This window comes from Salmo salar, chromosome ssa03, assembly GCF_905237065.1.
Source record: "Salmo salar chromosome ssa03, Ssal_v3.1, whole genome shotgun sequence".
Classification (NCBI taxonomy): domain Eukaryota; kingdom Metazoa; phylum Chordata; class Actinopteri; order Salmoniformes; family Salmonidae; genus Salmo; species Salmo salar.
Window position 1 is genome coordinate 12,236,438 of NC_059444.1, and position 27,823 is coordinate 12,264,260.

Here is a 27,823-nt window from a genome sequence, read left to right on the forward strand (position 1 = left end):
TACACACGTGTCAACCATTGATTAGTTCCTATCTTAACACAACATTATTTGTGTGTGGATGCATATTTTTTCACAGGAACTTAGTCATGGACATTTCCTCAAATAAATTGTTAACAAAAGATCAATACGTGTCCTTGAATGATATTAGTCATTTTCATTTCTTAACATGGATGCATCTGAAACAGTCTCAAAATGATCAAACACTAGTAACTTTGGTGAGACATTTACAGAATATAAGAAATATTTGGAACTAGTGCATCGCCCATAGGACAGTTTCATGGAATTTAAAATAAGATTTTTGTTTTTAAAGATAGTTCAACACACAACTTCAGATTTAAACAATCCTTAGTTCATTATGTGAACAAAAACAATATTTAAAATGTTAATTAATTCACTATTTTTCCACTGTAAAAAAATCCTTCTTTGTTAATTGTGACATCTTGTATTTTTCCACAGTGCTGCCCAAAGGCACAAGTTTAAGATCCACCCCCGACAATAATTACCTTGGTTGAATTTAAAAAGCCCCAACTCAGACTCAGACTCCAGTTAATTCATTTCTCAGTGTACATGTAACACCAGTGGAGAGAGAATGAAGGAAATACCACTGTATGTCATTATTGTACTACACATCTGGTCCTACGGTGTTAAAGGTAAGACATTATGATATACACTAACTATTCATTCAATGAAAATTGCATTTAGTATTCTTTACACATTCAATGAATTGTGAGCACTGATGTTTTTTCTAAAGGCAGTGCCTATATGTGGTGTACGTGTAATTAATAAAAAGGCCTAGTACAGGGCAGAAACACTCATCTATACATTTCTTATCCAAGATGCACTGTATTTGTTGAACAAAGGTCATTGTGCAGACAGATGATGCATAATAATACATGTATTTTCTGTCATTTTTCAGCTCAAGAATCTGGAAAAGGCTGTCAAAGACCCCAACTGGACAATGGCTTTGTTGACCCGGAGCAGGAAATGTACCAGGATGGCATGACTTTGACTTATGCCTGTGATAAAGGTCTGAAGACACCAATGGAAGGCTGGTGGGGGATGATTAAATGTGAGAATGGTAGATGGTCTGATAGTCCTCTGTGCACGGGTAAGTACTGTCTGCTCTAACATTGATCTATAGCAAAGAGTAGTGTAAAAACTCAGAAAACTTTCGGTACAGGAAAGAGGGGATGTTGGTGTGACAGGAAATATGAAACATTTGTGTTGTGAACAACGTTCAGTACTATCATCTCTTGTACTTCGTTGTCCTTTATTTCTTTACTAATCATTGTTTGTACTGTATCTTCACAGCCAGTCGTTCTTGTGATGCACCTCCTCAAGTGAACCATGCAACCATTGTTCAACATTATCAACACAAGTTTAGTAATGGATCAAAAGTGGTTTATAAATGCAAAAGATCCTTCATGATGGAGGGGAATGCAGATATATTCTGCCTTTCAGGAGAATGGACCTCAGTCCCCACATGCAGTGAGTACTGACTTAAAGGGATTGTGCCAGATTTTGGCAAATAAGCCCTTTTCCTACTTACCCTGAGTCAGATGAACTTGAGCATGCTAGCCATTCCGGTAGACTTCCAGTTATTGACTCGCAAAACTACCTTTGTCTTCCTTCATACTGGACGCAGAAAAATACAATTTTTATCCATTATTTCATCTTGATTGGGGTAAATCGAAGCAGGGCTTAAAATCTCACACTATCCATTTTTACATTTTAGTCATTTAGCAGACGCTCTTATCCAGAGGAAATTACAGTAGTGAATACATACATTTCATACATTTATTTTCTCCGTACTGGTCCCCCGTGGGAATCGAACCCACAACCCTGGCATTGCAAACACCATGCTCTACCAACTGAGCCACACGGGACTACTATCCCTTTAAGATCCAACTGATTTCTGTGTTCTGACGTCTGTACTGCATTTTTGTGTCACTGAAGAGAGCAGTACAGTATTGACTTTGAGCTTCAGTCCAGAGTCCTCCAGAAGGGTTTCTAATAATATAACATAACCACAAGTTTAAAACTGACCATAAGCCTTGTTTCCTAGCCGTTTCATTGAAAAGTCAAAAGTGAGCAAATAACATTTCTTGTAATAATCACATTTATCTCTTAATCTGAAATCTAATCAAATGTTATTGGTCAAGTACACATATTTTTAGATGTTATTGCATGTGCAGTTGAAATGCTTGTGTTTCTAGCTCCAACAGGGCAGTAATACATGGCATTAAAACCAATTAAAATAAATAACAATACACACATAATCCAGAAAAATAAAGAAATTAAGAAATATCAGAACAATATTTGTTTAATATGCTGCTATACTGTAAAGCTTAGCTGGGTCATTCATTAAAGACATAATGGGAATGTATTATTAAATTTTAAAAGGGTCATTTCACAGCTTTCCTTGCTGAAATTTAACCTAATGCAGGTAAAGTCAATAACAACAAATGCAACCTGTGGAAACCATTCATTTGTGCTTGCTGATTTCAATCTTTTTACCAGATTCATTTTCACACCTACCATAACTCTCTCCAACAGGTCATGAGGACTTACGGAAGTGTATGGACAGCCAGTTTCAGTGCAGTAACAGAAGGTGTATACCGACCACCTGGAGGTGCGACAAAGACAACGACTGTTCCGACAACAGCGACGAGGAAAACTGTGGTAAAGCGAAAAACCTTTCTGAAATCTACCAATTGCCTAGATACCTTAATATGCTAATTTAGCTGGTGGGGGGGAATGTCTCGGTGCTTTCCTTCCTCTATGAACCTGTTTTATCTCAGTTATTCTCAGTAGGTGTATTTTGTCTCTTAGTTGTACTTCAATAAATGTTACAGTAGGCCTATTTTTTTCTCTCAAAATATGAACTACCATGTCATCCCATTCAGGTAATGAAAATGTAGATCCATAATGGGTAAGTTTTTGTGCATCCCTACACGGTGGATTACAAAACTCGTAAGAGTTTACAGTATTAAAAATATTATGATTTTTATTTCAGGTTGTTCATGATGAAGATGTGACTTACTGAAAGACCTGAGGATGGATGATACCTTGTCCATTTGTTCACATATCACAGCATATGTGTATTTTCTTAACAGGGCTAGTAACAGGAAATCAATAGATTGTTTAGGATATAACTGATAAATGTAGCTTTTACATTTGGGTCATGATATAGAAAATTATTTACAGCACAAAATGAAGGAAAAAGGAAACCGCACACTGCCCTTGATAGTATCACTGATCTTTAACTTCTATGGGCTAGGTGGGACGCTACACAGCCAGTGAAATATCAGGGTGGAACATTAAAAAACAACAAAATGTCATAATTCAACTTTCTCAAACATACGACTATTTTACACCATTTTAAAGATACACTTCTCGTTAATCTAACCACATTGTCCGATTTCAAAAAGGCTTTACAGCGAAAGCAAAACATTAGATTATGTTAGGAGAGTACATAGACAAAAATAATCACACAGCCATTTTCCAAGCAAGGACATGTGTCAATAAAACCCAAAACACAGCGAAATGAAGCACTAACCTTTGACGATATTCATCAGATGACACTCCTAGGACATTATGTTACACAATACATGTATGTTTTGTTCGATAAAGTTCGTATTTATATCCAAAAACCGCATTTTACATTGGCGCGTGATATTCAGAAAATGTATTCCCACCAAAACGTCGGTGAATGTGCACATCAATTTACAAAAATACTCATCATAAACGTTGACAAAATACATAACAATTATTTTAAGAATTATAGATAGACTACTCCTTTATGCAACCACTGTGTCAGATTTTAAAATAGCTTTATGGAGAAAGCACATTTTTAAATATTCTGAGTACATAGCTCAGCCATCACAGCAAGCTATTCAGACACCCGCCAAATTCGGGGCAACCTAAACTCAGAATTAGAATTAGAAATATTGTATTACCTTTGCTGATCTTCGTCAGAATGCACTCCCAGGACTGCTACTTCCACAAGAAATGTTGTTTTTGTTCCAAATAATCCATATTTATGTCCAAATACCTTCGTGCATACAGATCACTTATCCAAAGGCATAACGCGCGAGTGCGGAACAAGAGACGAAAAGTCAAAATGTTCCATTACCGTACTTAGAAGCATGTCAAACGCTGTTTAAAATCAATCTTTATGGTATTTTTAACGTAAAATTGCAATAATATTCCAACCGGACAATAGCATATTCATTCAAGAAGAAAAAGAACGAGGGGCGCGCTCGCGGGACCGAGCATATCCAATCCCTTTGTTGCCAGGCAGACCACTCAGTAACTGTGCTCCTATACTCTGCCCAGTGACAGAAAAATGCTCAAACCACTTTCTGAAGGCTTTAGACAGCCAATGGAAGCCTTAGGAAGTGCAACGTCATCCCACAGACACTGGAGCTTCGATAGAGAATCAAAAGAAGAACTACAATTCTCAGACTTTTCACTTCCTGCTTGGATTTTTCTCAGGTTTTTGCCTGCCATATGAATTCTGTTATACTCACAGACACCATTTAAACAGTTTTAGAAACTTCTGAGTGTTTTCGATCCAAATCGACTAATAATATGCATATTCTAGTTTCTGGGCCAGAGTAGTAACCTGTTTAATTGGGGCTACAGGTTAGCAATGAACCCCGAGCCGGGATTGCTAACAAGGCTGGAAATTCAAAACATCAAAAATCTAATAATTTCAATTTCCCAAACAATCAACTATTTTACACAATTTAAATGATAAACATCTCCTTAATCTAACCACATTGTTCGATTTTCAAAGAGGCTTTACGGCAAAAGCATAAAGTTAGATTATGTTAGGACAGTACATAGCCACAAAAGTACAAACATCCATTTTCAATTCAAGGTCAGGCATCACCAAAAGCAGAAACCAGCTTGAATTATGCACTAACTTTTGTCAATCTCCATCAGATGACACTCCTAGGACATTATGTTATACAATACATGCATTTTTTGTTCCATCAAGTTCATATTTATATCCAAAAACAGCATTTTACAGTAGCGTGAAATTCAGATTTTTTTCTTCTCTGAAATGCTTCCGGTGAACATAACAAAATTACTATTCGAAAACATTGGTAAATTATAATATTGTCATTCAAAGAATAATATATTATCATCTCGTAATTGCTACCGAATGGCCAGATCTCAAAATAACTTTACTGGGAAATCACATTTTGCAATAAACGGGGTGCTATGCTAAGAACAACAGGCTATGCTATACAGTTAGCATCATCTAAAATCGATAATAACATTGTAAATACCCCCTTACCTTTGATTATCTCCATCAGAAGGCAGGATCCCAGGTCCGGAAGGCATTCCAGGTCCGGAACAAATGTGGTTTCTTTTGACAAAGTTCATAATTTATGTCCAAATAACACCAAGTACTTAGCGTTCATTATGCTCCCACAAAACGTGGTGTGGGGCTGGTAAAATCACGCCGAAAAGCTAAAAAAACCTAGTAAATAATCTATTTATGTTCGTTCAAACATGTCAAATGTTGTTTAGCATTAATCTTTTGGTCCATTTTTAACGTTAAACATCAGTAATATTTTCACACAACCTATCCTATGTCTAGATAAAAAATGATGACAAACTCACGTCTCTCAGATTTATGCGCAGGCGCAAAAAAATGAAGTGATGACATGTCAACTTCCTTGGATTCTAATTTGCTCTCTGTTTATCATAGACGCTTCAAACAACTTTATAAAGATCGTTGACATCTAGTGGAAGCCGTAGGTGTTGCGAAATGAATCCTTTCTCACTATGGTATCTATAAAACAATGACACTAAATAGTACAGTCACAAAATCCACATTTTTTTGGATCTATTTTTCACAGGTTTTTGCCTGCAATATGAGTTTTGTTATACTTACAGACACCATTCAAACTGTTTTAGAAAATTCAGAGTGTTTTCTATCCGAATGTGTTAATAATATGCATATCCTAGCTTCTGAGTTGGTGTAGGAGGCAGTTAAAAATGGGCACATATTTTTTTCCAAATGTCTCAATACTGCCCCCGAGCCCCAACAGGTTAAATTGGGTATGTTTTTCATCCGGCCGTGAAAATACTGCCCCCTAGCCCAGACAGGTTAATAAGCTTACGTCAGAGCTTTTAGCACAAGGGATTAAAATGGAGGGGAGCAGAGTAGGGTTCTATCATGACCAATCTCCATCGTTTTAGGAATGGATAGAGCCTCCTGAATGGCGCAGTGATCTAAGGCACTGCACTGCTGTGCAAGCTGTGCCAGTAGATATTCTGGTTCGAGTCCAGGCTCTGTCACAGCTGGCCAGCAGGGCTGTTCTTGTCCCATTGTGCTCAAATGACTCCTGTGGTGGGATGGGTGCAATGCATGCTGACATGATCACTAGGTGTGCAGCAGCAATGGTAAAGAACTGCTCATGACTGAATTAAATGTAGAAACAACACTCTGAAACTTTCAATAAATGATTTACATACAGTAATGTATATGTGGGACACTCTATAAATGATCCTCCTGTATCTTACATGTGGTTTTCTTTACTTAGAGGTTGTATTGGACAGAGAGAGAAGTCAAGTTTATTTAGAGGTTGTATTGGACAGAGAGAGAGAAGTCGAGTTTATTTAGAGATTGTATTGGACAGAGAGAGAGAAGTCGAGTTTATTTAGAGGTTGTATTGGACAGAGAGAGAGAAGTCGAGTTTATTTAGAGGTTGTATTGGACAGACAGAGAGAAGTCGAGTTGATTTCGAGGTTGTATTGGACAGACAGACAGAAGTTGAGTTTAAGTTGGGTATGTGCTGACCAACTGGCAGGTGTCTTCACTGACATTTTCAACATGTTCCTGATTGAGTCTGTAATACCAACATGTTTCAAGCAGGCCACCATAGTCCCTGTGCCCAAGAACACAAAGGCAACCTGCCTAAATGACTACAGACCCGTAGCACTCACGTCCGTAGCCATGAAGTGCTTTGAAAGGTTGCTAATGGCTCACATCAACACCATTATCCCAGAAACCCTAAACCCACTCCAATTTGCATACCGCCCAAACAGATTCACAGATGATGCAATCTTTATTGCACTCCACACTGCCCTTTCCCACCTGGACAAAAGGAACACTTATGTTAGAATGCTATTCATTGACTACAGCTGAGCGTTCAATACCATAGTACCCTCAAAGCTCATCACTAAGCTAAGGATCCTGGGACTAAACACCTCCCTCTCCCTCTGCAACTGGATCCTGGACTTCCTGACGGGCCGCCCCCAGGTGGTGAGGGTAGGTAGCAGCACATCTGCCACGCTGATCCTTAACACTGGAGCTCCGCAGGGGTGCGTGCTCAGTCCCCTCCTGTACTCCCTGTTCACCCACGACTGCATGACCAGGCACGACTCCAACACCATCATTAAGTTTGCAGATGACACAACAGTGGTAGGCCTGATCACCAACAACGACGAGACAGCCTATAGGGAGGAGGTCAGAGACCTGGCTGGGTGGTGCCAGAATAACAACCTATCCCTCAACGTAACCAAGACTAAGGAGATGATTGTGGACTACAAGAAAAGGAGGACCGAGCACGCCCCCATTCTCATCGACGGGGCTGTAGTGGAGCAGGTTGAGAGCTTCAAGTTCCTTGGTGTCCACATCAACAACAAACTAGAATGGTCCAAACACACCAAGACAGTTGTGAAGAGGGCACGACAAAGCCTATCCCACCTCAGGAAACTAAAAAGGTTTGGCATGGGTCCTGAGATCCTCAAAAGGTTCTACAGCTGCAACATCGAGAGCATCCTGACTGGTTGCATCACTGCCTGGTACGGCAATTGCTCGGCCTCTGACCGCAAGGCACTACAGAGAGTAGTGTGTACGGCCCAGTACATCACTGGGGCTAAGCTGCCTACCATCCAGGACCTCTACACCAGGCGGTGTCAGAGGAAGGCCCTAAAAATTATCAAAGACCCCAGCCACCCCAGTCATAGACTGTTATCTCTATAACCACATGGCAAGCGGTACCGGAGTGCCAAGTCTAGGACAAAAAGGCTTCTCAACAGTTTTTACCCCCAAGACATAAGACTCCTGAACAGGCAATCAAATGGCTACCCGGACTATTTGCATTGTGTATAGTCACTTTAACAATATCTATATGTACATATTACCTCACTTTAACCATATCTACATGTACATACTACCTCAATCAGCCTGACTAACCGGTGTCTGTATGTAGCCTCTCTACTTTTATAGCCTCGCTACTGTATATAGCCTGTCTTTTTACTGTTGTTTTATTTCTTTACCTACCTATTGTTCACCTAATACCTTTTTTGCACTATTGGTTAGAGCCTGTAAGTAAGCATTTCACTGTAAGGTCTACACCTGTTGTATTCGGCGCACGTGACAAATAAACTTTGATTTGATTTAGAGGTTGTATTGTAAAGGCAGAGAGAAGTCGAGTTTATTTAGAGGTTGTATTGGACAGACAGAGAGAAGTCAAGTTTATTTAAGCAATAAGGCTTGAGGGGGTGTGGTATATGGCCAATATACCACGGCTAAGGGCTGTTCTTATGCGCAACACAACGTGGAGTGCCTGGATACAGCCCTTAGCCGTGGTATATTGGCCATATACCACATATCCCTGAGGTGCCTTATTGCTATTATAAACTGGTAACAAACATAATTAGACCAGTAAAAATAAATATTTTGTCATACTTGTGATATACCACGGCTTTCAGCCAATCAGCAAACAGGGCTCGAACCAACCGGATTATAATGCACATTAATAAACATGGTGATCCCCTATAAGGCAACATATAGTACATCCCCATAAGGACAGAAACCTATCATAAGTATCAAGCGTCTCAGAGTAGAAGTGCTGATTTAGGATCAGTTTTGCCTTTTAGATCATAATGAATAAGATTACATGGACGGGGGGGTGGTCTGATCCTAGATCAGGGTGTTTTATACATACTACCCAGGCTGTTCCCTCCTGTCCATTGTGAAAGAAACAACATGATATACATAATATACAGAATACTTTTAAGATTGATTCAGACGTGGTTGACCTCATGATACACTGATTAAACAGACCTTTCTAGTTTTGAGGAGCCCGCTGGGTGTAGGGACGTCACCCCTAGACGCTGATCTTGGATCAGTTTTGCATTTCCCCTACTGATGGTGTAATTGGTTATGGTTACTATTGGGGGAGGGGAATCTGATCCTAGATCTGTACAGGGGAAACTTCACCCCGGAGCAACAGGCTGACAACACCATGATTGATTGTTACTCTAAAATTCTGTGGTAACTGGTAAGGAACATGTGGAATATTATGGAACTTGATTTGCATGGGGTAAATGCGTTCTATAATACTTTAATTCAATTTAAATTGTGAATAAATAGCCAGATTACACCTGTAAGATTCAGACTTACAGCCAGCTTTTTAAAAATGAGACACCCTGTTCTGGAATTACCTTTTGTAATCAATCAGGCTCCTGTCACAATATACATCACTCACTCACTCACACTAATTTATGGAATGACAGAGATCTGAGGCTTTTGTGTGACAAGAGAAACTTTAAAAAGTGCTCTTTGAACCCAATATGATGAAAGAGTTGGGGCTCAATCAAGGTGGTGCAACGTTTGGACGATCGCAGATATAAATATCACAAATGGAGCTGATGAGATTCCCTGTTCCACACGGCTGACAACGAGATCTGTTCGACACCATCTGTTTCTACCAGAGCGTTCTCCCCTAAATAAGCTGCAGAGGTTAAAAGAGCAGGACGATCACATTTTATTTTAAGGCTAGCTACATAAATACTTCATAACCCATACATAACCCATTCATAACAGATTCATAACCCATTCATAAACTATACATAAGCCATGCATAAGCAGTGCATGAGCATTTTGTGAATGCTTACGTTAACAACCACACCCTTCAAATAAACGTTACCTCTATGGGCTTATACAGTTTCGTATGGGTTATAAATGTGTACTGTATGGATTATAAATGTGTTATAATGTCCTTATGTAGGTACCCTTTAAATAAAATGTTGCCAAACGGGAAGTATAGAGAGGCATTATCAATGGGCGACATGGTCCGAGTTGGAGATGTTCTGGACGGGGGTGGCAGAGTCCAGGCCCAGCAGGGTACCCAGGTATGACTGATCCCTGGGGTCCAACATCTGGTCAGGCTGCACCGGGTGAACAATGTTGGCCGGCTGGGGGGTAAGCGTGTACTTCTCCAGGAACGCCAGCTCCGTGGCAGTCTGGTACCCCCCAGCTGTCTGCTGCTGCCCCTGACCTTGGGGCGGGCAGGTTACATGTCCCCCCAGGTCACCCTGTACCCCCGAGACCACCCTGGGCATCTGGACGGGCACCAGCGTGACAGGCACACATACGTCGGAGGGGACATTCTGGAGAACGGTCTTGGGTTCAGCCCGGTACACTTTGGAGGGGCCGTGGGTATTATAAGGCAGGGTCACCATCTTGTCCTCTGTCAGCACCACCGGAGGCTGCTGGTGGTGCTGCTGCTCAGTGGACTTAGCACCGTGTACATGGTCCATATGGTACTTCAGCTTGTCTTTCCTCTTAAAGGTGGCGCTGCAGTGCGGGCAGTTAAAGGGGCGGGCGTCCGAGTGGATCACCATGTGCTTGGTGAGGGTCTTCTTAATGCGGAACGTCTGTTGGCACACGGGGCATCGGTAAGGTTTTTCACCTTGCAAAAGACATGACGGAAGTTAGTTGGGCAAACATAGTATTACAGATAGAGGATAAAAAGGGGAGGGGAGAGGTAGAGGAGAGGTAGAGGGGAGATAGAGGGATGGGGAGGTAGAGGGATGGGGATGGGGAGGTAGAGGGATGGGGGAGGTAGAGGAGAGGTAGAGGGGAGGTAGAGGGATGAGGAGGTAGAGGGATGGGGAGGTAGAGGGATGGGGGAGGTAGAGGAGAGGTAGAGGGGATGGAGGAGGTAGAGGGATGGGGGACGTAGAGGAGAGGTAGAGGGGAGGTAGAGGAGAGGGTGGAGGTAGAGGAGATAGAGGGGAGGTAGAGGGGAGGGTAGAGGAGATAGAGGGGAGGTAGAGGGGAGGGTGGAGGTAGAGGAGATAGAGGGGAGGTAGAGGGGAGGGTGGAGGTAGAGGAGATAGAGGGGAGGTAGAGGAGAAGGTGGAGGTAGAGGAGATAGAGGGGAGGTAGAGGGGAGGGTAGAGGAGATAGAGGGGAGGTAGAGGGGAGGGTGGAGGTAGAGGAGATAGAGGGGAGGTAGAGGGGAGGGTGGAGGTAGAGGTAGAGGGGAGGTAGAGGGGAGGGTGGAGGTAGAGGGGAGGGAGAGGGTGGAGGTAGAGGAAAGGTACAGGGGAGGTAGAGGGGAGGGTGGAGGTAGAGGAGAGGTAGAGGGGAGGTAGAGGGGAGGGTGGAGGTAGAGGAGAGGTACAGGGGAGGTAGAGGGGAGGGTGGAGGTAGAGGAGAGGTACAGGGGAGGTAGAGGTAGAGGAGAGGTACAGGGGAGGTAGAGGGGAGGGTGGAGGTAGAGGAAAGGTACAGGGGAGGTAGAGGGGAGGGTGGAGGTAGAGGAGATAAAGGTAAAGGTTTTTTGGTGGAGGTAGAGGAGATAGATGGGAGGTAGAGGGGAGGTAGAGGGGAGGGTAGAGGTAGAGGAGATAAAGGTAAAGGTTTTGTTGTGGCCCTTTGTCTGTAAAATAGTTTTTAAAAAACAGATGAAAAGCAGACATTCATTGAAGCGTGTGTATAGTGTGATGGCTGCTGGTCTAGGAAATGAAAGCAGGTCGGTATGTTGCCTGCCACACCTATCATCTATTTATTGGACATCTACGTCCACCAAATACATTTGTTCTGTGTTAATATGTCAATAAAGGGTTGATGTGAAAAGAAAGTTATGCTGCCAGGCAAACAGACATTCACAGCTTGTATTGTCATCTTACCTGAGTGTGTTCTGAAGTGCATCTCCAGACTGGACTTCCCTTTGAACTCCTTCTTACAGACCTCACACTGATGCACAGCTGTTTTATACCTATAGAATCCACACATATTTTCCCAATGCTTAGTCTTTTCACAAATAGTCAACTAGACACCATAGAAGATTCTCTTCAACAGTAAAACATTGTTCCATCTGGGTTGTTGGGTTGATAAAATGTAGTATCAATAAATTAATTGTAATTATACCAGTGACAGTGAGTGCAAGAAAATACATTTTCAACGTCTCTTCAACATCTTGTTCTCATAGGGTAGTCACATTTATACCAAAAACTATGTGACTGTATGTATTTGACTGTCCAGATATGGAAGTGAAGTTGTTTTCTGTGCATGTACTGTGAATTTACTTTGTTTTATTGAATATCATGTGAAAATGTGTTTGACGTGTGCTGACTATGCAATTGTTGTTTGTCCAATGCTGTTTATTCTGCCTATTTTCTTCATAATTATTATTATTTTTTTTTTTATTCAAAATCCCTTTGGCGCCTTGGTGCGTCTAAGTCCAGCCTGACACTTTAAATCTAGAACATATTGGTCACGTTCCAGCATGACTACATTGCAGATGTTACGTTTCATCAACCAATGGTTATATGCCACGTCATCAGATTGCTATATTATATGATGTAGTTAGCTGATATGTTAACACCTACTCAGTCATTGTGAGATCTGACATGCACCTGCAATGTAGTCAGCCTGGAACGCGCCCATTCCCTCCATCTCCTTCCACCATCAGGACCACTTACTTCTGCCACACCTTCTCTCCCAGGTGGACACTTTTGTAATGGACGGTCAGGTGATCATGGCGCCTGAAACACTTCCCACACTCCTCACACTGGTGGGCTTTCTCCCCTGATAACAACCAAGGGAGATTCAATTCAATTATTATCCCCGTAAGACAATTCATGTGCAGCATAAAAACATCCAAACAGGTCCAGGACCATATATGAAGAAATAACCCAGGGGAACATTTTACTCTCTTTTGCATGGCTACGGAACATAACACGGAAGGTGTGTATACTGTACCCGAGTGTATTTTCTGGTGTTTGGTCAGATGGTCGTGGCGTATGAACGTCTTTCCGCATTCGTCACACTCGTAGCGCTTGTCGTCGTGGTGGACTCGAAGATGAAGCCTATCAGAATAAAGTTGGGGATTCAAGTTTTTAACAAATGTTAATATTCAATTAAAACAGGCAAACATTTTATTTATTTTGTATTAAATGACAAAATTATGATACAATTATTTTCTCTGGAGAAGACAAAAACTCCCCAATAGAAACCTCCTGAACATGGGAATCCACCCACAGGTGATAGCCAATAAGAACTAGGTACGTCATGAACTGCCCAAGCATATTGACCTATAAGAGCTGCCGTGGCGGAAACTCTGTCCACAGATACTGCAGAGGTGAGGTTTCTCTCCGCTGTGAATCCGCAAATGTTCTCTCAACGTTGTCCTACGGACATAAAAAACAACCACATTACAATCAATGGAGTTAGATTGATAGTAGACCAGTCACTAAAGTTGAGACTGTTACCATGTGAGCAGTGAGAGATAGACACAATACCACTGTAAGGTTCTGCTTTTCTTTTCTTAGTCAACCTTGAGTTATTTTTCTGTGTTCTTGAACGTAGCCCTGTTTCTTTGTGTTCTGGAACGTAGCCCTGTTTCTTTGTGTTCTGGAACGTAGCCCTGTTTCTTTGTGTTCTGGAACGTAGCCCTGTTTCTTTGTGTTCTGGAACGTAGCCCTGTTTCTTTGTGTTCTGGAACGTAGCCCTGTTTCTTTGTGTTCTGGAACGTAGCCCTGTTTCTTTGTGTTCTGGAACGTAGCCCTGTTTCTTTGTGTTCTGGAACGTAGCCCTGTTTCTTTGTGTTCTGGAACGTAGCCCTGTTTCTTTGTGTTCTGGAACGTAGCCCTGTTTCTTTGTGTTCTGGAACGTAGCCCTGTTTCTTTGTGTTCTGGAACGTAGCCCTGTTTCTTTGTGTTCTGGAACGTAGCCCTGTTTCTTTGTGTTCTGGAACGTAGCCCTGTTTCTTTGTGTTCTGGAACATAGCCCTGTTTCTTGTGTTCTGGAACGTAGCCCTGTCTTTCATTTTTGTTCATTGATTTCAACCTGTGTTCATTTCTCACCTGGTCTCATCAGCTCCATATTTAGTTCAGTTCTTTCTCTTTATATCATTGTGAGGTATTGTTTGTTTTTGACTGCCTGCCTGTGTTTGACCTTTGCCTGCCTGTGTTTGACCTTTGCCTGCCTGTGACCACGGCCTTCTGCGAAGTCTTAATAAACATTTGCTGCGCTCTGCGTGTGAATCTACACCTTTTTCTCCCTGAGTATTCATTACAACCACCACCAAAAATAATTGTTAAAAAGAAGTTGGTTAAAAGTTTTGTTAAAAGTTATAACATTAGTAGTTGTTGTGTTAAAAAACATAGAAGTTCAATGTAATCACACTTACATGTGCAGTATTCTAAGCACTGCTGTTTATTTTAGTATTTTTATTTATAATTTTCCCACAACACAAAAAAAATAACATCAACCTGTTTATTGTAGTTGTGACAATCCTACCTCTCCCTCACTGACTTCCCACAGATTAAGCAGGTCCATTTTCTCTTGCCCCCGTGTGTACATTCAATGTGCCTCTTCCTGTTACCCGTGTCGTTGAACTGGCGGCCACAGATGTCACATGGGAACGGACCTGTGGACAGAGTCAAAGGTCAATTCAATATCCTTGTGTCACAGCCTTACTTTTCAATCCAACAGCAACATCTGATCATTGATTAAAGCTACGCTTCTACAAACTTGATAGCATTCTCTTCAATGATTATACAAGCTTTTCCTTGACTCCCAATGTTTTTGAGGACAATAAACCCGAACGTGGTATTTGTATTTATTTTGGATCCCCAATAGTTCCTGCCAATCGAGCAGCTTCTCTTCTCTGGGTGCAGCAACATTAAGGCAGTTTATACAATTGAAAAAACATTACAATACATTCACAACAGATTTCACAACATATTAAGTGTGTGCCCTCAGGCCTGTACTCTACTACCACATATCTACAACACAAAATCCATGTGTACGTGTGTGTATAGTGTGTATGTTATTGTGTGTGTATGCAGGTGTCAGTGCCTATGTCTGTGTCTCTTCACAGCCTCCGCTGTTCCATAAGGTGTATTTTTATCTGTTTTTTAAAATCTGATTCTACTGCTTGCATCAGTTACTTGATGTGGAATGGAGTTCCATGTATTCATAGCTCTACGTAGTACTAGTCTATTCTGTGCTGCCCTGTTCGGAGCCAATTGAAATTGTCCTATGTTTCTCATTGTGGCACCTAACCACACGACTGAACAGTAGTAGTCCAGATGTGGCAAAACTAGGGCCTGTGGAACCTGCCTTGTTGATTGTGCTGTTAAGAAGAAATGTCGCCTAAAATGTAATTTAAGGTGCTCCAAAGCTTTTAACTATCATTCTTTATATCATTTATTTTTGTTTCATAGTATAGTTTCTTCTTCTTTTTATTCAGTTTAGTCACATGATTTCTCAATTTGCAGTACGTATGCCATACCTTTTGCCTCATCCCTCTCAACCATACAATTTTTCAATTCCTCATCAATCCAAGGGGATTCAACAGTAACACTTAGGGCATATAGCTTAAACGTATTATTACTTGTTATAACCATGATAATGCTTTATACATGAACTTATAATATGTTACGCCTTTCAACTGGCTCAAAATGACAGATAATAACCGATTCATCACTTTACTAACAAATTATAAGCAGTTCATTCATACTTTTTTCAAGGCTAATAAAGCATTATGATCCATCATAATGCATTATATCTGTACGCCTAAAGTCAAGAGGTACAATACATTTATCTATTATCTAAATAGGTTGGATGAAGCAATTCAATTACATTTCCCATTCATTACCTAAATGGTACTTTTCTTGATGCTTCAAGCGGGCAAACCTGGACTTGAAGTAGTCGTCGCAGAAGGCACATTTGAAGGGTCGGTCTTGCGTGTGTAAAATCATGTGCTCCTCCAGATGGGGTCTACGTGTGAAAGACTTGTGGCAGATCTGAACCAGGAAGAGCAGAGTGAAGATGATTCCAGAATACACTGACTGTACTTGCAGAATACACTGACTGTACTTGCAGAATACACCGACTGTACTTGCAGAATACACTGACTACTTGCAGTGAATGTGAAAATGTGTCATTCTGTGGACAATGTGTATCATTCTGTGGACTATGTGTATCATTCTGTGGACTATGTATTATGTGATGTGTACAGATGTAGGATCTTAATTTGAGCCAGTTCGCTACAGAAGGAAAGTAATCCTGCAGCAACAGGAAATGTGAATTATTATGTGGATTATAATTCATGGACACACATTTTTGTAGGGGTTGATACATTATGCTATACTAAGGGAAAAATAAGTCTGACATTTCTATGTGGAAATTACAGACACCAGAAACCCTTTTAAACCTCAAATACACTACAGGTTTCAATTTCCTGCATTGCATCTGTAGGTATATATTATACAGTGGTCCTTGTGCGTAAATATTGCATCACCCATCTCATATGTATATACTGTATTCTATACTATGCCACTGTATCTTAGTCCAATGCCACTCTGTGTCACAGTATCCACAGAAGATGGCGCCCCTCCTCGGTCGGGCGGCGCTCGTCGTCGCTGGTCTACTAGCTGCCACCGATCTATGTTTCTGTGTTCTTTGGTTTTTGTCTGTCTAGGTCCGCACCTGTTTCTTGTCTGTCATTAGTGGGGGGGTATTTAGTTTGTTCCTTGGTGTTCTGTATTCGTGTGGGATTATTTGTATGTCGACGGGCAGTGATTTTGTGTACGCTGTTTTGTGTTTTCAGCGTGGTGCATTCTATATTTTTATTGCCGGGCTGCGCCCCGTGCGTTATGATTTTTGGATAACCTTTTCCGTTTGGGTGTTGTGCGCACCCTGTGCCTTTTGATCACCTTTGTTTCGGTGGAAATAAACTTCGGCACTATTGGACCTCAATCTGCTGCTCTTGACTCTGCCCCTTCTCCCTGCCCTTAAGGAAACATGACAGAATCCCGCACCAGAACGATGGAGTCAGCAGGAGCAGAAGCGCCGTCAGTAGCGGAGCAGGTGTCACAACACGCCAGCCTCCTTCACAGTCTGGGCTCGGCGATGGACCAGGTGCTAGCCCGATTGGAGAGCTGGGAGAGAGGTGCTTCCCCCACCAGACCAGCTCCGGTTCCGCAGCCGGCGCCACTACCGACACCCACTGAAGCGGGCGCAAGCGGAATCCGGATTACGCCTCCGAGTGAATTTGATGGGACGGCCGCAGGGTGTAAGGGGTTCTTGCTCCAGATAGAGCTTTACCTGGCGACCGTCCGCCCCTCTCCCTCCGACGAAGAGAAAGTGAGCGTCCTCGTCTCTTGTCTTATGGGTAGAGCCCGGGAATGGGCCAACGCGGTCTGGGATGGCCCAGACTCGGCTCGGGGTGACTACCCGGAGTACGCTTCCGGGCGGTATTCGATCATCCCCCGGAGGGCAAGGCAGCGGGTGAGCGGTTATTTCATTTGAGACAGGAGACGAGGAGCGCTCAGGACTTCGCCCTGGAGTTCCGGGCTCTCGCCGCTGGATCGGGGTGGAATGAGCGGGGCCCTGATAGATCATTATCGATGCAGTCTCCGAGAGGATGTCCGCCGGGAGCTGGCTTGTAGGGACAACACCATCACCCTAGACCAACTGGTGGATTTGTCCATCAGATTGGACAACCTGCTGGCTACCCGGGGACGTTCCAGTCGGGGCTTGTTCGTTCCACCTCCCAGCCCTCCTGCTCCAACGCCCATGGAGATGGGAGGAGTTGCTTCAAGGAGGACCGGAGGGGGGGGCCTCTCCTGCACCCACTGTGGGTGCAGAGGACACACTGCGGACCGGTGCTGGAGGGGTCCACCCGGGAGTTCAGATGGCAGGCCGAGCACTACATCGACCCCCCAGGTGAGTCAGCACCAGCCACACCCAGAGCCCCCTGTCGACCACATGTACACCTCAGTCTGTTTTCCCGATTTTTCCCCTCACTTCCAGTATAAGGCACTAGTAGATTCAGGTGCAGCTGGGAGTTTTATGGACCGTGGGGTCGCTAATAAGTTAGGGATTCCCCTGGTTCAGCTGGACCACCCCTTCCCTGTGCACGCCCTAGATAGTCGATCGCTAGGGTCCGGCCAAGTGGGGGAGGTTACTGTGCCACTGGTTATGGCGACGTGGGGGGGTCATGTGGAACGTATCAGCCTATTTCTCATTGACTCCCCGGCGTTTCCGGTGGTACTGGGAATCCCCTGGCTAGCCACTCACAACCCTCAGATTTCGTGGAGGCAGAGGGCTCTTAAGGGGTGGTCGAGGGAGTGCTCAGGTAGGTGTATAGGAGTTTCCATCGGTGCAACCACGGTGGAAAGTCCAGACCAAGTCTCCACCGTGCACATTCCCTCTGAATATGCCGATTTGGCTATCGCCTTCAGTAAAACGAAGGCGACTCAATTACCCCCTCATCGACGAGGGGATTGTGCGATAAACCTCCAGGCTGACGCAGCCCTTCCTAGGAGTCACGTGTATCCTCTGTCTCAGGAGGAGACAGTGGCTATGGAGACATATGTCACTGAGTCTTTGAGACAGGGATACATTCAGCCATCCAAGTCACCCGTCTCCTCAAGCTTCTTTTTTGTGAAGAAGAACGAGGGGGGTCTGCGCCCGTGCATTGATTATAGAGGTCTAAATTCTATCACGGTGGGTTTCAGTTACCCGCTACCTCTCATTGCTACGGCAGTGGAGTCATTTCACGGGGCGCGCTTCTTCACCAAACTAGATCTCAGGAGCGCGTATAACCTGGTGCGTATCCGAGATGGAGACGAGTGGAAAACCGCATTTAGTACCACATCTGGCCATTATGAGTACCTCGTCATGCCGTATGGGTTAAAATATGCTCCCGCTGTCTTCCAATCCTTTGTGGACGAGGTTCTCAGAGACATGCTCGGACAGGGTGTGGTGGTGTACATCGATGACATCTTGATCTACTCCGCCACACGCACCGCGCATGTGGCTCTGGTGCGTAAAGTGCTTGGGCGGCTGCTGGAGCATAACCTATACGTCAAGGCTGAGAAATGTGAGTTCTACAAACGAGCGGTCTCTTTTCTGGGATATCGCATTTCCACCATAGGGGTGGTGATGGAATGTGACCGCGTTACGGCTGTGCGTAATTGGCCAACCCCAACCACGGTGAAGGAGGTGCAGCGGTTCTTGGGGTTCGCCAATTATTACCGGAGGTTTATCCGGGGTTTTGGTCAGGTGGCGGCTCCCATTACCTCACTGATGAAGGGGGGTCCGGTGCGACTGCGGTGGTCGGCAGAGGCGGACAGAGCCTTCCGTCGTCTGAAGGTTCTGTTTACCGACGCTCCGGTGCTGGCGCATCCGGATCCCTCTTTGCCATTCATAGTGGAGGTGGACGCGTCCGAGGCTGGGGTAGGAGCAGTGCTGTCGCAGCGTTCGGGCGCTCCTCCGAAGCTCCACCCCTGCACATTCTTTTCCAAGAAGCTGAGCCCGGCGGAGCGCAACTATGATGTGGGGGACAGGGAGTTGTTAGCCGTGGTCAAGGCTTTGACGGTGTGGAGACATTGGCTTGAGGGGGCACGTCACCCTTTTCTCATCTGGACCAACCACCGTAACCTGGAGTACATCTGGGCAGCGAGGAGACTTAATCCTCGTCAAGCCAGGTGGGCCATGTTCTTTACGAGGTTCCAATTTACACTCTCATACATTCCGGGTTCCTGGAACCGGAAGGCCGACGCACTGTCGCGTTTCTATGACACCGAGGAGCGGACCATCGATCCTACTCCCATACTCCCTGCTTCCTGTCTGGTGGCACCGGTGGAATGGGAGGTGGATGCGGACATCGAGCGGGCGGGTCAGTCAGAACCTACTCCACCTCAATGTCCCGCGGGTCTGAAGTTCGTTCCGCTTGGTGTTCGCGATCGCCTGATCTGATGGTCCCACACTCTACCCTCCTCGGGTCATCCTGGGGTGGAACGGACAGTGCGGGGCCTGAAGGGAAAGTACTGGTGGCCCACCTTGGTTGAGGATGTAAAACACTATGTCTCTTCCTGTTCGGTGTGCGCCCAGTGCAAGGCTCCTAGGCACCTGCCTCGAGGGAAACTACAGCCCCTCCCCATTCCACAGCGACCTTGGTCTCACCTCTCGGTGGATTTCCTCACGGATCTCCCGCCGTCCCAGGGGAACACTGTGATCCTGGTCGTTGTGGACCGGTTCTCGAAGTCCTGCCGTCTGCTCCCTTTGCCCGGTCTTCCTACGGCCCTACAGACCGCGGAGGCCCTATTCACCCATGTCTTCCGGCACTACGGGGTGCCCGAGGACATCGTATCTGATCGTGGTCCCCAGTTCACTTGCAGGGTGTGGAGGTCGTTTATGGAGAGGCTGGGGGTCTCGGTCAGCCTGACCTCGGGTTTTCACCCCGAGAGTAATGGGCAGGTAGAACGCATTAACCGGGATGTGGGCAGGTTTCTGCGGTCGTATTGCCAGGACCGGCCAGGGGACTGGGCGAGGTTCGTGCCATGGGCCAAAATGGCCTAGAACTCTCAGCGCCACTCCTCTACTAACCTGTCACCTTTCCAGGTTGTATTAGGGTATTAGCCGGTCCTGGTGCCATGGCAGCAGAGCCAGATGGAGGCCCCTGTGGTGGAGGAATGGGTACAGCGCTCTAAGGAGACCTGGAGTACTGTCCAGGAGTGTTTGAAGCGGGCGATAGAACGACAGAAGGAGAGCGCTGACCGCCGCCGCAGTGAGGCCCCCGTGTATAATCCGGGGGACAGAGTCTGGCTCTCGACCCGGAACCTGCCCCTCCGTCTGCCCTGCCGGAAGCTGGGTCTGCGATTTGTGGGGCCATTCAAAGTCCTGAGGAGAATAAACGAGGTGTGTTATAGGTTACAACTTCCTTCATATTACCGTATTAACCCCTCGTTTCATGTTTCTCTCCTCAGGCCGGTGGTAGCTGGTCCGCTGAGGTGCGGGAGGTCCCTCCGCCCCCCCTGGACATCGGGGGGGGCCCCGGCGTACACAGTCCGGGCCATCCTGGACTCCCGACGTCGGGTAGGGGGCCTGCAGTACCTCTTGGACTGGGAGGGGTACGGCCCGGAGGAGAGGTGCTGGGTTCCGGTGGGGGACATTTTGGATCCTGCTATGCTGCAGGAGTTCCACCGTCTCCGTCCGGATTGGCCGGCGCCTCGCCCTCCGGGTCGTCCCCGAGGCCGGCGTTGGCGCGCGGCTTCAGGGGAGGGGTACTGTCACAGTATCCACAGAAGATGGCGCCCCTCCTCGGTCGGGCAGCGCTCGGCGGTCGTCGTCGCCGGTCTACTAGCTGCCACCGATCTATGTTTCTGTGTTCTTTGGTTTTTGTCTGTCTAGGTCCGCACCTGTTTCTTGTCTGTCATTAGTGGGGGGGGTATTTAGTTTGTTCCTTGGTGTTCTGTATTCGTGCGGGATTATTTGTATGTCGACGGGCAGTGATTTTGTGTACGCTGTTTTGTGTTTTCAGCATGGTGCATTCTATATTTTTATTGCCGGGCTGCGCCCCGTGCGTTATCATTTTTGGATAACCTTTTCTGTTTGGGTGTTGTGCGCACCCTGTGACTTTTGATCACCTTAATTTCGGTGGAAATAAACTTCGGCACTATTGGACCTCAGTCTCCTGCTCTTGACTCTGCCCCTTCTCCCTGCCCTTAAGGAAACGTGACACTCTGATATATTATATATAAATAACACATCCTAGATCTGAATGAATGAAATAATCTTATTAAATACTTTTTTCTTTACATAGTTGAATGTGCTGACAACAAAATCACACAAAAATAATCAATGGAAATCCGATTTATCAACCCATGGAGGTCTGGATTTGGAGTCACACTCAAAATTAAAGTGGAAAACCACACTACAGGCTGATCCAACTTTGATGTAATGTCCTTAAAACAAGTCAAAATGAGTCTCAGTAGTGTGTGTGGCCTCCACGTGCCTGTATGACCTCCCTACAACGCCTGGGCATGCTCCTGATGAGGTGGCGGATGGTCTCCTGAGGGATCTCCTCCCAGACCTGGACTGGTGTGCTAGCTTTGGCGAGCACATGGAGGGCTGTGCGGCCCCCCAAAGAAATGCCACCCCACACCATGACTGACCCACCGCCAAACCGGTCATGCTGGAGGATGTTGCAGGCAGCAGAACGTTCTCCACGGCGTCTCCAGACTCTGTCACGTCTGTCACGTGCTCAGTGTGAACCTGCTTTCATCTGTGAAGAGCACAGGGCGCCAGTGGCGAATTTTCCAATCTTGGTGTTCTCTGGCAAATGCCAAACGGCCTGCACGGTGTTGGGCTGTAAGCACAACCCCCACCTGTGGACGTCGGGCCCTCATACCACCCTCATGGAGTCTGTTTCTGACCGTTTGAGCAGACACCTGCACATTTGTGGCCTGCTGGAGGTCATTTTGCAGGGCTCTGGCAGGGCTCCTCCTGCTCGTCCTTGCACAAAGGCGGAGGTAGTGGTCCTGCTGCTGGGTTGTTGCCCTCCTACGACCAAAACATCAGCCAGGAAGCATAGGAACTGAGAAGTGGTCTGTGGTTACCACCCGCAGAACCACTCCTTTATTGGGGGTGTCTTGCTAATTGCCTATAATTTCCACCTGTTGTCTATTCCATTTGCACAACAGCATGTGAAATTTATTGTCAATCAGTGTTGCTTCCTAAGTGGACAGTTTGATTTCACAGAAGTGTGATTGACTTGGAGTTACATTGTGTTGTTTAAGTGTTCCCTTTATTTTTTTGAGCAGTATATATTCTTAATCCATTACTTACTTAGATTTACGTGTTTTTTGGGTATATGTTGTAAAACTGTTAAGATATTACTTGTTAAATATTACTGCATAGTCGGAGCTAGAAGCAGAAGCATTTCGCTACACCCGCAATAACATCTGCTAAACCCGTGTATGTGACCAATACATTTGACATGATTTGATTTTGACTCAACTTCTAAAAGACATCTCATTTCATATGGCTATGCAATGACGTCACTTGAACTTGATGAGCTAATGGTTGTGAAACTACCATGTGGCTCAGTTGATAGAGCACAGCGCTTGCAACGACAGGGTTGTGGGTTAGATTCCCACGGGGGGGGGGACGAAAAATGTATGCAAGTGTATTTGGATAAGAGCGTCTGTTAAATGTTAAAACCAAACTTCTTAGGCTCAAAGTGTTGATATTGATCAGCGAGAGACATTCATATTATAAGGGCTCAAGGTGAGTGATCCCTTCAAAATATGATTGTAGTCTGAATCTTGGGGCTAGCATTTTACTCCTTACATCATTTTCTATACTGTGTCCGTTATAGGAAACATTTTCTTTTTTTGGATTGTGTTTCATAAAATAAAACAAGTCAAATCTTACATCACACTTCCATCCATCGTTCTTCTTCCTCCTCATGGCCAGGAACTCCTGAATGTGGTCCGGGTGGAACCTGAAAGCACAGTGGTAACACATAGTTAGTACACACTTGACTTCATTATTCATTCCTTTTCACTCCTTGGAGAGCAGAGGGCCTCCATATAAACACGCAGTACAACATTGACCTGTCTGGATCCCTTTGACACTGAACTGCGCTGTGACACGTGTCCACAAGGTGGTAAAGCAAATTATTTTAACTTTAAGTACACTACATAGAACTAGGTGAGAAAAGGACACGACTGGTGGACTACAGTGTAATCCATTTAATTCAATAAACTGTTTATCCCTGAAGAGCAATGAAATAATCCCCATTATAGAACTGCTAATAACATCTAGATCAGGGCATATAATGATCAACTCAGATTACTATTAACCAGAAACCCCTTTACCCTGAAAGACTACAAACAAACTTTAAACTCATCTAGCAATGGTTTCCTTGAGCCAGATTAAGCCTAGTAATTGACTAAAACACACTTTCAATGGAGAATCTCCATTGACTGATTGTTAATCTAGGACTAGGCTTAATCTGGATCTGGGAAACCAGCCCGTAGTTTGGAAGGGCTGTTAATAAGGTTTCAATTCAACCACTAAATAAATAACCTCATCGTTTTTAATTCATACGAACATGATTTTAATCATTTGAATTTAGAGTGATTATTTTACTAAAAACTCAATTGTTAGGGATTTATAATAATCTAAATATATAATATGTATAAGAGTGTAATGTGAATATCAGGGTTGGGGGTCAAGTCCATTTCAATTCAGTCAATTCGGGAAGTAAACTGTAATTCCTATTCCAACTCAAATGTTCCTCAAAGCTTCTCTATTAGAAAAATGTGGAATTGGAATTTCTGTTTACTTCATGAATTGGCTGAATTGAAATGGAACTGACCCCAACCCTGGTGAACAGAGAATGATGATGGGACAGGAACGAAGGCTCGCCTTCTGACGTGTTTGGCGAGGGTCTTTTTGCTGGCGTGGAGCTTGTTGCAGAAGGAGCACTTGTGGTCCTTCTTCTGGAATGGGGCGTCACTGGCGTGCTTCTTCTTGTGTACAGTGAGGTTCGACTTGGTGGAGTAACACTGCAGACACACGTCACACTGGAAGGGCTTCTCTCCTGTGTGTACCCTGGTGTGACTCTCATACTTCCCTATGGAAAATACAGAGAAAAACATCATATTATTATGAGTTATAATAAAGTATTCGGTCCATGTTATGGCTAGGCTCAAAAGACAGATAAGTGGTGCACAACTCCAGCACAGATAGAACAATGACACAGATATTTCACTGGATGTTTAAATGTGAAGCATCCGCTTGGCATTTCCACTCACTAACAAATATGGTAGTGAGAGGAAGCCCAATGGCGGGCAGTGAGAGAAGATGGAACAAGATGGAGTTTGGCCGACATTCTGCAAATTTTCTCATCGATGAAACATTTGATCTCAATACAGTTTTCTGTTCCCAAAATTAGAATCGGTTATAGACAGAGTGGACAATTTTTTTTATTTTATTTAACTTGGCAAAACAGTTAAGATTACATTACAGCCGAGAAACAGTGGGTTAACTGCCTTGTTCAGGGGCAGAACAACAGATCTTTACCATGTCAGCTCGGGGATTTAATCTAGCAACCTTTCAGTTACTGGCCCAACGCTCTAACCACTAGGCTACCTGCCGGACTAAGGATTATAAACTTTACTCTTCGCAAAAGTAAAAAAAATAACGACGTTTAGGACTGCAAGTGTGAATTGAGTTATTGCACAAGCGCACTTCACAAAGTAGACGTTCTCTAACGGAAATATGCAGATGATGCTAGAACGCGCCAATAGGATCTCGCTAGCTCGTGCTTTCCTCTGCCCACCTCCTTGCTTGTTCTGCCCACTATGGGGGCAGCAGGTAGCCTAGTGGTAAGAGCATTGGGCCAGTAACCGAAAGGTTTCTGGATCGAATCCCCAAGCTGTCGTTCTGCCCCTGAAGAAGGCAGTTAACCAAGTGTCATTGTAAATAAGAATTTGTTCTTAACTGACTTGCCTAGTTAAAAAAAAATCTAACACTTGTGGTTGGTTATGTATTAATTATTTAATATATTATTATTGTTTAATATCTTATTATTATGTTGAATGTTGGTTATTGTTTCATACTATATTATTATTATTATTATGTTGTTGTTGTCATGTATGTTATTCATCTGTTGTTGTATAATATCAGCTCAGAAACAACTGCCTACATAAATCCAATGTAATCAGTGCAATACATTTAAATAAACTCTTTAAGGACAGTACCTACCTGTGCGGTCAAAGGTCTTGTCACACTTGGGGCACTTGAGCGTCTTCTTGCTTACGCTCTGGATGATGACAGGAGCCAGTCCCTCTGGGTACACTGTTCCATAGTTAGAACCATTGGCAGCCTGACTATATACCTCCACCTCATTGACTGTCTGGTGTTCTGTTGTCTCCACCTCTGAACTCTCACCGCTCTCTCTTGCTCCCCGTACTAACGCACTTTGACGTTCCTCCACCATCTCCTCCTCCTCCCTCTCCTCTTCCGCCTCCTCACCCTCGGTTGGGGTGAGTGCATCTCCTGTGTCGGATATGTGCTTTGGTTTTCTCCCATCTTCTTGTTCTTCTTCATCTTCCTCGTCGTCTTCCTCTGTGGTGTTTAGGTCTCTACTAGCGGAGTCTTGATGTAGCTTCCCCTCCGTTGCACCGGCGCTGTCTGCGTCACCTCTCTCCAATTTAGCGGGAACTCTCCTCCTGCGGGCAGACCTCCGGGTCGTGGTTACCGTAGTAGTAACCTCTTGATTGACCTCCTTTTCTCTGGCGTCTCCCTCGGTGCTGCTACTGTGGTTCCTGTTTAAATGGTTCTCCAGAGACTTCTTGTAGCAAAACGTGCGGCTGCAGAATGAACAATGGTGGGCACCAGCCTGGACTGGGCTTTGGACCCCGACACAGTCCGATGGAAGGTCAGAAGCTTTAGAGGTCTTCTCTGAGCTTGGTTCCCCCACGGACTTAATCTCCACTCGGGCAAGCGCTGGCCGGCCATCCCCCTCTCCTGCCAGGAGCTTCACTACATCCATCATGTCCAGGAAGCCGGCCGCTTCAGTCAGGGCAGGGACCTCGCTCTCGGGGATGACGCACTCGGCCGTGTAAAGGAGGTGCAGTAAGTGTTGGAACACGGAATCCTCCACGTGGTCGAGAATCACGTGATTGGCGGTTGGGTTTTTGGTCAGCTCGGCGTGGAAGTAGCTGCTACCGTGCGCCAACATGGCTTTGTGGGCTCTGTAGCGCTTCCCGCCCACACTGACGGAGACGTCGCAGAACCTCTGCTTCGTTCGGTCCTCATTTAGAAACTTGAGGAGGTTGTCGCCATGCTGCATCATGGTCAGGTGCCTCTTTTGTGATGGAGGAACTGTCTCTGAATCAGTCATGGTATTGTTGTCCAGTGAGTCAATTTGCCCACTGACACTAGCACTGACCTTTCCTCTTCTCTTTGGGGGTTGAGGTTGGTTGGGTTTTCTCGTCATCATTATGTTAAATGGGGAACCATTCAAAGAGTTCTGAAAAACAGACATCATTTCAAGAAACTGCCTATGTCAGCAGAAAGTTATGTTGTACATATGTTATTACACAGCCTGTATGGCAAGGTGAGAGGTAAAGACAGATGTAGCTTATAGATGCAGCTGATTATACATGTATTTTGATATTGCATTTACTGTTATCGCCAGCCTTTGATATTTTGGCTAATGTTTTGTGAAAGCCAATGTATGCAGTGTCATGGGTGTATCAACAACTCAACTACTGGCGACGTTGTTATATCGCAAATTCGAACCAACGTAGCATGCAGCCAACTCAATTCAGTTTTGATGTGCAGCAGCAGTTGGCTACAATGTTGCAGTCTCAAATTCGCTATCCACCTCAAGGACCCCTATGTTATGGTCTCTACAACAGCCCCCCCCGAAGAGGAGAACGTTGACAAACGACCCTTACTGCCCCTTTGGGAAAGCATTCGTGCAAGTGAATTCATTTTCAAAACCTACCTTAGAAGTGTAAGCACGCTAAGAAAAAAAACGAAATACACTCGTACATCTCTACTATGAGAAAAATAGAAAAATGACAATTTCCTGAATATCGCAAAACGCCCCACCTTCACATTCTTGGGTAAACGTCGCAAACAAACAACGCGCTCGTTCATTGGCTGTTTCAGCTTTTGTCCTCGAGCCCATTGTGTAACAGTAACCAGAGGGAAATGACACACAAAAAGCCGACAGAAACCCTT

The 27,823-nt window shown here is 44.7% G+C and overlaps 2 protein-coding genes across 2 annotated transcripts; one reads left to right on the forward strand and one right to left on the reverse strand.

The window, feature by feature from the left end:
* Positions 1–518: 518 nt before the first annotated feature.
* Positions 519–3,174, forward strand: LOC106599177 (complement factor H). The gene is made up of 6 exons (XM_014190296.2): positions 519–650; positions 917–1,108; positions 1,312–1,488; positions 2,557–2,682; positions 2,907–2,932; positions 3,017–3,174. The coding sequence occupies exons 1-5, from the start codon at positions 590–592 to the stop codon at positions 2,927–2,929; spliced, it is 579 nt and encodes a 192-aa protein (XP_014045771.1). The 5' UTR covers positions 519–589; the 3' UTR covers positions 2,930–2,932; positions 3,017–3,174.
* Positions 3,175–8,432: 5,258 nt separating this feature from the next.
* On the reverse strand, positions 8,433–27,735 carry zbtb41 (zinc finger and BTB domain containing 41). Its single transcript, XM_014189792.2, has 11 exons — positions 27,585–27,735; positions 25,835–27,104; positions 24,494–24,701; positions 23,495–23,564; positions 15,927–16,074; positions 14,564–14,693; positions 13,357–13,452; positions 13,025–13,131; positions 12,745–12,850; positions 11,950–12,038; positions 8,433–10,724 (listed from the first exon to the last, which is right to left on the reverse strand). Exons 2-11 carry the CDS (start codon positions 27,072–27,074, stop codon positions 10,090–10,092), a joined length of 2,829 nt encoding a protein of 942 aa, XP_014045267.1. The 5' UTR covers positions 27,075–27,104; positions 27,585–27,735; the 3' UTR covers positions 8,433–10,089.
* Positions 27,736–27,823: the final 88 nt, after the last annotated feature.

Coding starts and splice junctions, on each gene's coding strand:
- zbtb41 (XM_014189792.2), bottom strand. CDS start 27,074: ATGATGACGAGAAAACCCAACCAACCTCAACCCCCAAAGAGAAGAGGA. Junction 24,702..25,834: donor CAAGACCTTTGACCGCACAG/GTAGGTACTGTC, acceptor TATTTTCCATAG/GGAAGTATGAGAGTCACACC. Junction 13,453..14,563: donor GGGAAGTCAGTGAGGGAGAG/GTAGGATTGTCA, acceptor TTATGTCCGTAG/GACAACGTTGAGAGAACATT.
- LOC106599177 (XM_014190296.2), top strand. CDS start 590: ATGAAGGAAATACCACTGTATGTCATTATTGTACTACACATCTGGTCC. Junction 651..916: donor CTGGTCCTACGGTGTTAAAG/GTAAGACATTAT, acceptor GTCATTTTTCAG/CTCAAGAATCTGGAAAAGGC. Junction 1,109..1,311: donor TGATAGTCCTCTGTGCACGG/GTAAGTACTGTC, acceptor GTATCTTCACAG/CCAGTCGTTCTTGTGATGCA.